Raw genomic sequence first — 14,536 nt, 5'->3', positions numbered from 1 at the left:
CAGCCTCGGAGTTCCTGACGAAGGAGGGAAAAACGCCGTTGAGCTTAGCTACAAAGACCCACCTGTTGCGATCTTCCCCCGCAAAGGTTTCCACCCATAACATACAGAATACACACTTATCCCGATCCAGGGGTAGTGATAAACCGGAATACTTGTATAAAAGGATCATCGGTTTCGCCCTTATTCTTCGTTTGGACCGAAGGTGAGGTTCCTCTTCCTGTCTCGAGGACCTGGCATCTCAGGAGACGGATGATTTGTTTTGTCTAGCCCCAAAGAGAAAAAGTTACGTTTATTGAAACATTTTCCGATATATTTAAACCCTTTTGTTGTTACTTCGATTCTGGATTTTCGCTGCTGCAAAGATGCCACCACGTACTGGCACTGTGGTTGGGATCTTTGGTGTTCTATTGGGCGTCATTCTAGCCGTCCAGCTCGCTTTCAACTTCCGGGGAACCAACCGGGCTGTTCAAATCGGCCGTTCAGTGCTGCTCCAGCCGTCGCATGCCACTAAGGCAGCTGCCCAAGATGATATCTTTAACCTTGGCGTTGGAAAAGCAGATGTTACAGGGTACGACTAATATGTTAACCCTGAACATCAATCTCATCTATATACTGATTGAATCATTACAGACCGGTTGTAGAAATCACATTTATGGGATTTGCGGACTCTGAGCAAAAAGGAACTGGTCTTCGCCAGCGCCTTTACTCCCGCACATTCATCATCGAGAATCCCAGCAAGCCAGAAGATACTTTTGCCTATATTGTTACCGATCTCGCCGCCGGCGATACCGCTGTGCGAGATGGTGTCCTCAAGGGGCTTGCCGCCATGGGACCAGAGTACGCTCGGTACGGGTCTCACAATATCGCTCTGTCCGGAACTCATTCTCATGCCGGACCCGGTGCCTGGCTTAACTACCTGTTGCCACAGATACCTAGTGCAGGATTCGACAAGGCCAGCTACCAAGCCATTGTCGATGGTGTCCTGCTCTCGATCAAGAGAGCTCACGAAGCTAGGACACCTGGCCGTTTAAGTTTCGACACCGCAGACCTTGTTGATGGCAACATCAACCGAAGCCCATACTCGTACCTTCATAACCCTGAGGATGAGAGAAAACGATACCAGTACGACACCGACAAGACACTCAGCCTCTTGCGGTTCGATCGTGCATCAGATGACAAAACTATGGCTATCCTGACCTTCTATTCTGTACATGGAACCTCGCTCTACGCAAACAATACTCTCGTTTCAGGCGACAACAAGGGTGTTGCTGCCTACCTTTTCGAAAGAAGTGCCCAAGGTGATGACCGGTTTGCTGACGGTTTCATTGCTGGATTTTCCCAGTCTTCCGTGGGAGACACATCCCCTAACGTCTTGGGGCCATTCTGTGAAGATACCGGCTTGGATTGCAAATTTGTATGGCTAGATTCTCTTTTTCCTCTTCTTTTTCCCCTTCTATAAGCCCAACAGCTAACCATCCCAATAGGAAGATAGTACCTGCAATGGTAGCACCGCAAAGTGCCATGGACGTGGCCCATTTTACCGTGAGCTCGACCAGGGTACAAAAAGCTGCTTCGAAATGGGACGTCGACAGTACAATACTGCCAAGGAGATCTATGAAAAGATGGATACGTCTGCAAAGAGACTCAGAGATAACTCTGCCGTTAAAGCCTTCCATGTTTACAAAAACTTTGATGGGTACACTTTCCAGTCGCCATTTAACCCCCGCAAGACTTTGACTACTTGCTCAGCAGCCTTGGGTTTCTCCTTCGCTGGAGGTACGACCGATGGACCAGGAAAATTTGACTTCACGCAGAACGGCACTGATTCGCCCGGTACAAAGAACCCTATCTGGTACATTGCCAGAGACTTCTTACATGCTCCCTCCAAGGAACAAAAGGCCTGCCAAAAACCCAAGAAGATTCTCCTTGACGTTGGTGACATCACTGTCCCCTACGCTTGGACTGCCAACATCATTGATATTCAAGTTCTTCGTGCTGGTCCATTGTTCATTATCGTTGCCACGCCTGAAGTCAGCACCATGTCAGGACGACGATGGAAACAGGCACTCGCGAATCACGCCAAAGATGTCTTGGGTGTCAGCAGCCCGCTTGTTGTCCTCGGTGCACCATCAAACACATATGCCCACTACGTCACAACCGAGGAAGAATACGGCGTTCAACGCTACGAGGGTGGCTCTACACTCCACGGTCCACATACCCTTGCTGCCCATGTCAACCTCACCCTCACCTACCTCCCATACCTTGCCGCAGACTCCAATGATCATCCTGAACCTGGCCCGTACCCACCAATTAACACCGACAAGTCCCTTAGCTTCATCACTGGTGTTGTCCTGGATAACCCCGGCATTGGCAAGAACTTCGGCGACGTCGTCAAAGCTCCGGAAGAGGGCAAAACCTTCCGCCCCGGAGACAATGTCAAGACTACATTCGTTGGCGCCAACCCCCGCAACAACTTTCGACTAGAAAAGACATTTGCTGCTGTGGAGCGTCAAGTTCCGAACACGAACAAGTGGGAAGTTGTCCGTACTGATGCCGACTGGAACTTGGTATATAGCTGGAAGCGCATTGGTCCGATTATTGGGACTAGTGAGGTTACCATTGAATGGGAGATTGAGGATGACTACTATTCCATTGGTAATAAGAAGAAGCTGGAGAGCGGAACCTACCGTCTTCATTATTATGGAGATGCGAAGGCTCCTGTTACTGGGAAGATATCAGCCTTTGAAGGCATTGGGCCCGCTTTCAAGGTTGAAGTTTAGAGATAGTATTCAATATGCCCATTTTCGGTTAATGTCTATTTTTCGGGGATCAAACGAGGCGAGAATTTTATTTACATATATGTCCATAATAATATGATATACATGCATGGTACACTCACAAAATATCTTTTACATTTTTACCGTTGATCGACCCCCGGAACTGCTGTTCTAGGATCAATATATGTACTATTTACATATAAACGGAAATTGTACATATGCCAAACTATAGACCCTGCCAATATAGATGGTTTACTATCTACTTACTATGAGAAAGCAGGTAACCGAGTTCTTGACCATAAATATCAATCATCTGATTCGAACTTAGTAAATCACCCCAGCCCATATTTTGACCATGCCCCTGAAATATACTCAGGGTATCTAGCCTTAAGCCCCATCACTGTGAGGATTAAAGCAAGTTGCACACGATGCAATACCCCTCTGGATGACTCGCCAGGACAGCAATTCGACGCTTCTAACTCCTAACAGTACTGCCCCGAGGTTTAATTCTAGTTAACTCTTACGCCCCATGCTCGTACATACCAGCGTGACTAGCCAGCATCTGGCACCTAGGTATTAAACAGCAGACTTTTTTTTATTCTAACATTTTACCAGATAATATCCTGGCTTCCTTTCCTCGGTTAAATTTATGCCATCAACAAAGTCAGTCCAGGAAGATCGACACGAATCTGAGGCTGCCCAAATTTATGATACAACGCACCGCCATACCCCCATTCAAGATAATAGACAGCTTCAGAGCCGTAGTGCTTTCTCCTACACTTTCTAACATAGATACCCACTAAAATCACGCCCTTGTCAAATCTCAAATGAGGGTTCGTGTCTTTCCAGCATGCCATCAACTTCTTCTCCAAACTTCTTCGGCGCTTAGAGCAAAAAAGATATCACGTGATACAAAGTTTGTTTCATGAACCAACCAATCAGCGTGCGTTTTCGCGGGACTTCCATCCATGTTTGAGACGAGCAAGCAAAACAAAACGGAGAAGATAAATCAATGTCAAGACGGGACATCCAACCGTTTGCCGCCGAGCATCTCAACTTCATGCAGTTTCAGGCCGGTGGAAGGTTGGCATATATATACCAGCCAGTAACACTGAAGGCATCCATCCATAACCTGGACCAAAGGACAGGCAGCTCCATGTTTTGAGAGAAGACTCAAACAAGGAGTTATCTACTGCTACATGATTCCAGGAAGATGCTGTTTACCAGCGCGCTTCGCGATGGAACAATATTTCTTATTCTCGTTTGCTGAAGCTGAGGAGAATGCTATACTTAAGCTTCAGCAAATCCGTCTTCATTTTCTCTCTTTCTGTATATTCGCCACTTTTCTACTTTGATATCATTTCAAGGACTTTTGGCTGGCACAGAAGTCCTCTTTCACTATAATATCTACTCTCTTTTGGCCTGTTTAATTGGATATACAAATCGTATTCTCCTGCCACCACTATTTCACAATTGTCTATTTCACCCTTTTTTAAAAGACTTCGTTAATAGATACCAAAAAGATGCGCAGCCTACAACACATTTTGGGCATAATATCTCTCGCCCTATTGTCTCATGTTTCTTCTAGTCCAATATATCAATCCCGGCGGGAAGGCCTCTTTAACAGAGGCCTATACTCAACACACGATCATGACGCAGCAATCATGACGCTCACTGTCACCCGAATCGCTGCTCGACTCCCGATGACGATGTGTGTGACTACAGGAGCTGGAAATGCCGGTAGGCCTTCAATAGTACCCTGCCCGACTACGATGACCTCGAAAACGGTGGCAGACACTACATCTGCTCCCTTCCCACAACGTCGGTGAGCTCACCGTTGAAAAGCGGAGGTGGAAATGTCCCTGGAGTTGGAGTTGGAACTGGAAATCTCCCCCATTTCCTACCTATATTCATCGTCCTGGTATAATTTCCCAGCCACGACTACCGCAGCCAATTCGCATAGCACGCACACTTCCGCCCCATCTTCTACCTCCAAATCGACGACGTCAGGCATTGCAGCAACCGGTGATGGGGTCTCTACCGTATCTACCACAGACGTCCCAGATGCTACAACCCCAAATTACTCTACAACGTCTAGCAGTGGGTCAATCCAAGTTACTAGCCAGCCCATGAACGGTTCCTTGTCATCGACAACTTCATCTACCCCAGGGACATCAACATTAACATCCAATACCGAACTACCTCAACCCACAACAGTTGTTAATATAACTACCAAGACAGTGTATATATCTCCTACTAGCACGGCGACTATCACTACAAGTTATACTCCTGTTCCAACTACAACTTCTGTTGCATACCCTAACTGGAATTCCACGCTTCCATCCCTCAGCACAATCACCGAGTCAATCACAGAATCAGTTACGATGTCTTCAAGTTCATCTTCGAGTTCGTTCACTCCCTCAATTACGAACTCGCCGCCGGCCACCACAGTCACACAGTCGGCTACCCAGCCTTCGACCGCTACAACGTCGTCATTTAGCAGCAACCCCTTGCCCAGCTTTACTTCTAAGCCTGACACCCAGTCATCAACAATGACGTATCCATCATTCAGCAATGGCCTTCCATCTTTTACTACAATCTTACCAGAGACATCAACTTCGCAGGCGATATCTTCTACTCTTGTTCCCGCTCCTCCACCAACAGAAGTTCCAACAATCCCTCCCTCAGATTCTCTCGTTGTTATCCCCGTCACAGACGCAGCTCCGGCTCCAACTGGTATTGAACTCATACCCATAGGACCTTGAACGCCAAAGGCCATAAAGACCATTAAGAGCCACCATGTTCTAAAGCAGCACATACCTACGCTCCTATTATGCCGATTCATTGACGTACATGGTCAATGTATTGGCTGGTTCTTGCCTCATCACTTTCATTTCATCCCTTCCTTACCGTCCCTTACAATCTTGCCTTTATTGACTCTATTTAATACTCCACCGAATGTATACACAGATTAACACCACCAAAAAAGAAAATTATTAGCATTATAGTTCATTCCAGTCATCAAATATTAAAAACACAAAATAAGCCCGAGACCAATGAGTTTATCATTTATTTAGCCCAAATGCGATATATATTCGTAAAACGGCAATACCTTTATACTGGATTATCGTGATACTGATATTCAGGTCTATTGTGGTGGTCATTATCATCCGCAACGTCTAATGAGATGAGCCATTTCCTTCGCTCCATATCTCTTGCCCACAATGCTGAGCCTGCAGCAGTGGTCAAAAGGAAAATCATTGATAGCCCAGGTACAAGCTGCAGTACAAGTGCCATCGTGCCAAACCTGGAGAGTTAATAGCCCGGATCAGTATTCTACGACACTGCATGCATATCGCCTAGAGAGGAAGACCCACAAAGTATACCTCAGCATTCTTCTATGAATGTAGTCCTTCCTCTCCTTCTTATTAAAATCCAGTAACTGGAAGTATCTCCAGTGATGGAATGGGCCCCCCCGATAACCTGTCAAAACCAAAAAGAGCGGAGTCCCAATTACTGGAACCAAATTTAACGGCAGTAGGAGAATCAACTCCACTATCTGTCTAAATGAAAAAGGAGCATATACGGCGGTGTGTAGAGGCTTCCCAAGCCACTTTGCGGGATCCTCAACCTTCTGAGTGAGAGGGTTGGTATAATTTGACAGATCCAATGACCTTGATTCAGACATCATGGAAATGATATGATCCCGGAAAGAGGTTGAGGGCTGGGCGTTTGAAGCTGGATCTGACACGGATGTGGGATCTTCAAGTGGCATTTTCATTGCTTCGTAAAGCAAGACTGAATCGAAGACATCGACCTGTGCCTCATCAACAAAGAATGCTTCAAATAACAACGCTACTATCGCAGCGCCTTCTCCCAGGACCATGACGGCCCCGTTAAACCATGCGCCGGGGCCATGGAATATGGCTAGGAACGCCACTTGGGGAAGGTATGTAAAGACGAAGAGTATGGTGTATATGAATAGCGACAGAAGCGTTATAGGCAGCAGACGAGACCGGAAAAGAGGCCATAGGAATGGATGGAAGATGAAATACACTATCCCCTGTCTCCCTGTGTTGTTAGTAACAGCGTAGCTGCCTTCATGGGCTAGAATACTGAACTCACCTGTAGCGGGTAGAGCCAGGTCGCGCTTCGAAAGCTGAGCAGCGTAGACATCCTCAAGATGAATCCTGCTACTATTATTTATTCCCTTGTGCTCGAAATGCGTTCACCCATCCTCATCAACGCGCGAAGTTGTTTATTCGCAGACAGCTATACCACGTGACCTGCCCTTATAAAATCTTCTTTTTTTCTTCTTGATTCTTTTCTTCTTTTTCTCCATACATAAAACTGTTTTCCTTCATATTCACTCTATCGTCCCGTTCCATGGATAGATTTGGAGGGGAAATTGGAGGATAGATTACGTCTTCGCTGACTTACCCCGACACTTTCTACCAATATGAAAATCATCGGAAATATTTACAGCGGTACATTTATGGTTCATTACCGGCTTTATACATAAGCGTGTATACTAAAAACCGAATGAGCATTAAAGACTTATATATTATACCGTTAGGTAGCAGAAATATCATTCTTCGGGCGTTTTTTCCTTGCTACAGATCAATGATATTCCACACCATTTTGCCTCTGCGTCGCTAGCTTTCCTCCAGTGGCCACACTGCCATCGTTGAATGGGGTGAGACCACGTAGAATCCAGTAATTTACACCGTGGTTCTGACTCATGCCCAGCAGTAATTATTGCCATCTCAAGGCGAGAATTTGATATTTTTACAAGCATTCTCTGGCTGTTCTGTTTTGCGAGCAAGAATGTGTAAAGTGGCTGTATGACTAAGCTCGTATTTCGTCTATCAAACTCTTTCCGACTTTAAAGAGCTGACGTCGGACACCCAAATGAGTTTGGATATCAGTTTCACCAGCAGGACTGGGAGAATATTGAGGCTATGCTTCATGCGGTGGATTATAAATGACGCCTAGTTGAATTACTATATATTCTTTTGCCATGTTCTGGGGGTGAAGTTGAAATGTATTCAAGGATTCATTCTTGACAAACCTACCATCCATTCAAAGGAGTAATCAAATCAATTCGCTGTCATGATGGGCCCAATCGAAGATGATGCCAAGGAGAACTATGGAATATTTCGGGAGTGCGTGTCGAAATCGATCCTAAACCGTTCGATAGAGAAATCCAGCATGGTTCGACGGAGGAGAAATAGAAGATCCAATGCCAAAACCGGCTATACGAAAGCTTCGTTTCCCGAAGATAATGATCCCGCTGAATTAGCAGAATTCATTGATGTGTGTGACACAAATGTTTGAGGATTGCTTTGGTTGCAGTGACTAAACAGAATATCTAGTTCATTGCTCAGGAGATATTTAGCTCGTTCCCAAGAGATGTACAGACTCTCTCTTTCAATACCATACAATCATCTTCTACTCTCGCAGAAACCTATGCAGGAGGCATTTCAGGAACTACCATCGAATTTTTAGCATCATTAGTCGATCCGGCAGTCGCTGAGTCTCTGGTTACCTATGGCTTGATGTCAGAGCCATCTGATCTTACGACTGTCCTTTCTTCTGTTTTTATGGAATATTCTTCCACCGTTACTGCTAAACCCCCTCCCTTCAGTGCCACGCGATCCTCTGCCTGTGAGATTTGTGAGCGGGATTGGATACCCCTAACCTACCACCACCTTATACCCAAGGCTGTCCACGGCAAAGCTTTGAAGCGTGGGTGGCATGAGGAGTGTGATTTAAACCAAGTTGCTTGGCTCTGTCGTGCTTGCCATAGCTACGTGCATAGGATGGCATCTAATGAGGAGCTGGCTAGAGAGTGGTACACAGTCGAGGCAATACTGGACAGGGATGACACTCAAGAATGGGCGAAATGGGCAGGTAGACTGCGCTGGAAATCACGGTAGAAGGGCAATTCCGAACCCCCTATCTCCATTTAGGGGTTATATCAAATTTGACCCTTTAGCTTGGAAGTTAGCATAATATTATCAATTGCCGGGTAGTTTCTGCCCGGTCGATCTCTTATATTTGGCAATGATTTATTCCACCAGGTTCGAATAGGCACAGACTATTTACTCTCTACGGCCTGTGGGACCTACTCTATAACACTATATGGAGTAGTATGAGGTCATAAAAACTGTTGCCACAATATCGCGTATGGGGCTGATTGTCTCAATCAATATGCCCTTTCTGTGTTTATATAACATAATATCACTTTGTGTTATGTGTTTCTCACATGCTAATTGATTAGCTTTTCTCTCTATTTCTTTTGCTCAGTGTCTGTTTACTGCACATACAACAGCTTGTCCTTTAGATTCGGTGGAACCAGCCACAGAGTCGTATATCTTATAAATAGAGCCATTTCCTACTTAATATATTGATATCGATTCCCTCAGCTGCTATACTAGCAACAAACACTGTGCAATTATTCTATATCAACCAAAACACCCCTTTCTGACCAGGGTTTGTTCTTGTCTTGCAGTCAATTACCCTTACAGCAATTTCTCCATAGAGAAGCATGGCTCTCACTACTGGAAAAGTATGTACAAGTACCACTATCTTTATTACCTCCTTCAAGCTGACCAGTCTGTGTTTCCAGGTTGATATGTTTACAGAAATCTACGTGAACCATGCGAATGGAACAATCAAAGATCTGGTCGCAAAGGACAAACCCCATAGGATCTCAAGGAGGGAAATCGAATATCAAATCCTAGAAGGAATCGACAATTCCGAATTCCCTACTGCTTTCCGTATCGTATTCTACTCAATGGTAAAGGCCCCCTGTTTGTTATCCACTCGTTTCTCTCTTTTTGCGGGTGCAAACCACATATATGCTAATATTGGACATTTAACAACTTGTCAGGTCTTGCATACCAATACATTCGATGGTTACTGGTTTGGCCAGCAAAATCTGCTTGGCTTACCAAAATTTTCAATCACTCGGCTGAAGCCTGATATGTCCCTGCTTCGGAACCTTCATGGCACGGGAGCCCTTGATATATTAACATCTTTATCCAGCGATGAGTCTGATGCATCAGGTGCTGAGGAGAGTGAAGAAGAAGACATATTTCAAAATGATGACCTGGATACAACAAAAGTTCCTACTCCATTTGACCCAGCCAATGACCCAGCCTATTCACTTATTAACAGGGGACATGTTAGTATCGAGCCCAGCGAAGTCGAGTTTTCCGATCGTGAAGAAGAATCTCATCCAGCTCGCTCATCTACCCACACACAGTATCCAACGCCAAATGAAACCCCCGTCCAAAGGAGAAAGTGCGCTGCTGCCGTGCACGACGAAAACGAAACACAAGAAGGTGATTATACGATACCAGGCGCAGACTGGATGACCGAAGATATGCTGGACGAAGATTACATTGACCCTTCTTTTATTGATTGTCCCGTGATAACAGCATTTGGTATACCCTTAAACAATCCAGCACAAGTCAATATGCCAGCCAGTTCCCCAGTTCCAAAGCCTGGTGATTTGACATCGAAGAGCTCAGCAAAGGGCAGGCGAGGCGGTGGTCCTAAAAAACAGGTACGTCTTGCAGCTCTTCCACAATAGGGCAATTATTGTCCTTATTAAAAGCTGGAGGTCTTGTTATGAATACATGTCCACTGAAAGCAACGTTAAAAGAGAAGAAAGCTAAGCGAGTTTTAATAACGTAGGCACCCATCCGCCCTCCCCGTACGCCTAATCCCAAAACAGGTGGAAAGAAAGCAACAGGCTCTGGCATTAGCAAAGCAAAAGGCAAAGGGGGTGGCGGCAAAGGGAAAGGGAGAGGACAAGTTAATGAAGTTGCTCTAGCCTGCTGAAATATCTCAGATACCAGCTAGCCCTACTTGCTTCTCACCCTCGACTCTTGTTTTCGTTCCCGAGCCCTGATTCCTTGCCTGGAGATTCATGTGATTTTGTATTACCAAAGGTTTGACGGTTGATTTGTTTGCCATCTTTTAGCACGGCATATTGATTAGTGTTTAGTTCCTTCGATTCGCTAAACAATGGTACTCTCTCTTGGTAGATACAAGATATTTAAAGATCTAAAGAAAGTAAATAATAGGTAATAACAAAAATCTAAGATGGGAGGATGATAATATATATAATACAAGATCTCGAAGGGCAAAGGTCTATAAAATGAGCAATTTGTAAGAAGCTCCCACCCTGATTATGCATGCCAGCCACCAGAAATCGACCTATACAAAGTTGTTATTACATAGAAATGAAAGTAGAATAGATATTTCAATCCCTTCAACACCGTTAACATGCCTCTAGAGTTAGTCAAGATAGCGTTTCTCGTGAACGACTTCGTATGTTTGGATTTCATCGCCAACAGCGAAGTCAGCCCAATTTTCAAATGCCATGCCGCACTCTGTACCTTTTCGCATCTCCGTCACGTCCTTTTTGACATTCTTTAGAGAAGACAGAGTACCTAGATAGAACGAAGTCAGTTAGCAAGGCTATGCATAAACGCAAGATAGTGAGAAAACCATACCATCGTAAATCACATTCTTCCCTCTTAGAACCCTCACGTTATGAGAACGATATATGACACCGTTGCGGACTTTGCACCCGGCGACAGAGGCCGTCTTCTTGCCTTTGAGTTTGATTTCGAATATCTCACCAATTTCTGCCTCTCCCGACACACGCTGCGTGACGGTTGGAGGTAGATGCTCGCTTAACCTCATTTTCACATCGTCGATCAATTCATAGATAATGTTGTGGTTCAGGATATTAACCCCTTCTGCAATAGCGAGTTTCATAATGTCCGGTTCAACAGACTGGTTGAAGGAAATAACGGCTGCGTTGGCAGCGGAAGCAAGCCGGATATCTGATTCTCCAATTTTTCCAACGTTAAACCGCAGGATTTTAGCAAAGACTTCGTTATTTCCGATGGCTGAGACAGCATTAACTATTGCTTCGGCGGAACCAGAAACGTCGGCCTTGACTATAAATGGAATGGGCTCAGGGCCACTCTTGTCAGCAATATCTGCCATTGTGCCACCGTTATCTTCTTGGGCCGCCTGCAGTTGTCGTTTCTCGCGCTCCTGGCGGCGAGTTTGGTTGATAGCTTCTACATCGCCGCCTAGTCGTTGTGTTTCTTCTTTTTCAAGTCTGAACATAACAACATCCTTTGCGCGTTGCTCATCCGGTGCTTGCAGAGCTTCGGATCCAGCGACCGGCTGGTCTTTCCAACCATCAACTTCTACAGGTGTTCCGGGCAGGGCTTCATTAACTTGTACACCAGCCTCATTGCGCAAAGTCCGGATCTTAGCCCATGAAGTCCCTGCAACAATAACATCTCCTGGCCGAAGGGTGCCTTGCCTTACAAGCACTGTTGCGGCCCGGCCTCCCTTTCTAGTAGATGCTTCAATCACCCAGCCTTCAAAGTTGCATTCCTTATCAGCTCGAAGATCTAACATCTCGGATAGTGTAATAACAGCCTCTTCTAATTTCAGCATGCCCTGGCCTGTTTTCCCGCTAACACCGATTGCTTGAACGTCGCCACCATAATCCTCAACACTGACATTATGGCGTGCCAAATCCTGCTTAACCCTTTCAATGTCGGTGTCCTCTTTGTCAATCTTGTTAATTGCAACGATAATAGGGACATCTGCACCCTTTGCGTGCTTTATAGCCTCAATTGTTTGTGGTTTAACGCTGTCATCAGCTGCAACAACCAAAATCACAATATCGGTGACGTCAGCTCCTCGTTTCCGCATTTCAAGGAAAGCAGCGTGTCCAGGGGTGTCCAAGAACGTTATTTGTTTGCCGGAGGGCATAGTAACAGAAAATGCACCAATGTGTTGAGTTATTCCCCCATGTTCTGTAGCAACAACGGAAGACTTTCGAAGGTAATCGAGAAGAGTGGTCTTTCCATGATCGACGTGGCCCATGATGGTGACGACTGGGGGTTTTGGAGGTAAGTTAGATGTGTCTTCAGGGGCCGGGGCGGCAACCAGATCTATATCATTGGATTCGGCAACAGGTTCAAAGTTAAACTCAGTAACAATCAGTCCAGCAGTCTCAGAATCAAGAACATGATCATTGGTCACGTTGTCGAATCCGAGATTCTCCAAGCTCTTGATAAATTGAGGACGGCGGACGTTTATTGCGTCTGCCAAGTTCCCAACGCTGATAAAATCTGGAAGAACTATTGGAGTTGGGCCAGACTGCTCTCGCAGGCGCTGTGCAACTTTCTTTTTGTCTCCCTTCCGCCTGCGCTGGCCCATGCCATATTCTTCCGCCAGATCCATTAAGTCTGAATCTTGATCACGTTTCGAGCTATGATGTTTCGGCCGTATTTCAGGTTCGTCGAAGTCTTTTTTTGAAGCAGCATGTCTCCCTTTCCGTTTTTTAGGCTTGAACGAAATATCATTGCCAGCTTCTTCGTAAGGTGTAAAGTCTTTATTATTTTTCCTATAACCGCCTCGTGAAGAGGTTGGGGTTGTGATATGCTCCTCGGTAGAAGTATTAGTACCCATTTCATCCCATTTTGGTTTCGATCTGGCGGGGAGCGCCTCAGAGTGCGGAGCTATGTCTGACAGCTGAGGCTGTTCAGACTGCGGTGGAAGACTTCTAAATCCCGATAATGGCCATGAAATATTGCCACCTAAGGCTTGAGTCTGTGAGTCCAAACTACGGCCAGGCTTCAAGGATATATTCTGAACGTCACCGTTTTGCTGTGATTTCTGGGTGGCCGCGTCGGCTCCTTCTCTGGCTGTGGATATTCGGCTAGGACTATCTGATGAAGGAGTTTGCGTGGATGGGTTAACATGTCGCGGAGGTTGTCTACTCCTGTCAGACCTTTGTGGCGGTTGTTCAGTTGCCCAAAATCTGGTAATGGTGAATTTACTCTGCTTTTGGTGTTTTGTACTGCCGGGTTTTTGTTCACCTTCCGATGACGCTCTAGGGCCCAATGGTTTCCGTTGGGGTGGCCGAGGTGTTGAAGACCTAAGGTACGTCTGGCTAGGTCTCCAGTGACAGTCTGGACAAAACGCAAGTTTCATCAAGTTAACTTTTTGGCATTGGGCGCAAACCCATGTAGCTCGCTGGTCCCTAGTCGTGTTTTCATTCTGTCCATGGCTCTCCACGCACATATTAGCTATATGAACGAACTGGCCCCAACCCGAAAAAAGAAAAAGAAAGGAAGAATATGAGTACTAGGCTAACCCCGTGTGTTACTTCCGCAGGCGGCGACGGTTTTTGTCGAGGCTGCTTTGCCAATAGGGCTTCCCGCTGCTTCAGCTCAGCAGGGGTAAATGTCATCGGAGCTCCAAACGCGGGTGAGCCCCATCCTCGCCCAAATGCAGAGCCGGCAGACTGAGGTTTTTCATCTCCATTATTGTTATCCGGTCCGCCCACATTGTTAGAGCTCGAACTCAGCTGTCGTATCTGCTGCCCGAGTAGTTCATGGTTACCGGTATACTTCAAGGGCAATCGGCCTAGAGAGTAGCAGTATCGACACCGAATGCCCTGGGAGTAGATACCTGTCAGTAACTTCCAAACAGTAGGTAAAATACATAACCGTAAGACTCACCTTCAAGATTGAGTGCCTGCGCATCCTTTCACTTTGGCATTCTCGTTCGCAAGTGCCCAACCGTCCATCTCTTTTTGCGCTCTCGAAATTTAGTAAAACCAAGCAAGAAAGTTTCTCGTTCGAACTTTTGATGCCAAGACTTTTCTCGGCCCGAATGAATTCCGGCAAGATTCGCTTATGTAATAC

At 45.8% G+C, this 14,536-nt stretch overlaps 6 protein-coding genes across 6 annotated transcripts; 4 read left to right on the top strand and 2 right to left on the bottom strand.

Moving 5' to 3' along the window:
• Window positions 1–362: 362 nt before the first annotated feature.
• Window positions 363–2,780, top strand: MCYG_06637 (neutral ceramidase; the record flags this gene model as incomplete). The annotated part of the gene is made up of 3 exons (XM_002844627.1): window positions 363–568; window positions 631–1,414; window positions 1,485–2,780. The coding sequence occupies 3 exons, from the start codon at window positions 363–365 to the stop codon at window positions 2,778–2,780; spliced, it is 2,286 nt and encodes a 761-aa protein (XP_002844673.1).
• Window positions 2,781–3,604: 824 nt separating this feature from the next.
• On the top strand, window positions 3,605–5,542 carry MCYG_06636 (mucin; the record flags this gene model as incomplete). Its single annotated transcript, XM_002844626.1, has 6 exons — window positions 3,605–3,683; window positions 3,720–3,864; window positions 3,895–4,114; window positions 4,145–4,201; window positions 4,277–4,598; window positions 4,623–5,542. 6 exons carry the CDS (start codon window positions 3,605–3,607, stop codon window positions 5,540–5,542), a joined length of 1,743 nt encoding a protein of 580 aa, XP_002844672.1.
• A 349-nt stretch (window positions 5,543–5,891) lies between these two features.
• On the bottom strand, window positions 5,892–6,953 carry MCYG_06635 (conserved hypothetical protein; the record flags this gene model as incomplete). Its single annotated transcript, XM_002844625.1, has 3 exons — window positions 5,892–6,084; window positions 6,164–6,840; window positions 6,903–6,953. 3 exons carry the CDS (start codon window positions 6,951–6,953, stop codon window positions 5,892–5,894), a joined length of 921 nt encoding a protein of 306 aa, XP_002844671.1.
• Window positions 6,954–7,889: 936 nt separating this feature from the next.
• On the top strand, window positions 7,890–8,716 carry MCYG_06634 (conserved hypothetical protein; the record flags this gene model as incomplete). The annotated part of the gene is made up of 2 exons (XM_002844624.1): window positions 7,890–8,093; window positions 8,153–8,716. The coding sequence occupies 2 exons, from the start codon at window positions 7,890–7,892 to the stop codon at window positions 8,714–8,716; spliced, it is 768 nt and encodes a 255-aa protein (XP_002844670.1).
• A 611-nt stretch (window positions 8,717–9,327) lies between these two features.
• MCYG_06633 (uncharacterized protein) lies at window positions 9,328–10,377 on the top strand (the record flags this gene model as incomplete). Its single annotated transcript, XM_002844623.1, has 3 exons — window positions 9,328–9,348; window positions 9,409–9,579; window positions 9,673–10,377. 3 exons carry the CDS (start codon window positions 9,328–9,330, stop codon window positions 10,375–10,377), a joined length of 897 nt encoding a protein of 298 aa, XP_002844669.1.
• Window positions 10,378–11,087: 710 nt separating this feature from the next.
• On the bottom strand, window positions 11,088–14,374 carry MCYG_06632 (translation initiation factor IF-2; the record flags this gene model as incomplete). Its single annotated transcript, XM_002844622.1, has 4 exons — window positions 11,088–11,242; window positions 11,306–13,898; window positions 13,984–14,286; window positions 14,351–14,374. 4 exons carry the CDS (start codon window positions 14,372–14,374, stop codon window positions 11,088–11,090), a joined length of 3,075 nt encoding a protein of 1,024 aa, XP_002844668.1.
• Between the last annotated feature and the right edge of the window lie 162 nt (window positions 14,375–14,536).

The sequence above is a fragment of the Microsporum canis genome, genomic scaffold (assembly GCF_000151145.1).
Source record: "Microsporum canis CBS 113480 supercont1.6 genomic scaffold, whole genome shotgun sequence".
NCBI lineage: Eukaryota > Fungi > Ascomycota > Eurotiomycetes > Onygenales > Arthrodermataceae > Microsporum > Microsporum canis.
This window is presented reverse-complemented; position numbering and strand designations above follow the sequence as displayed.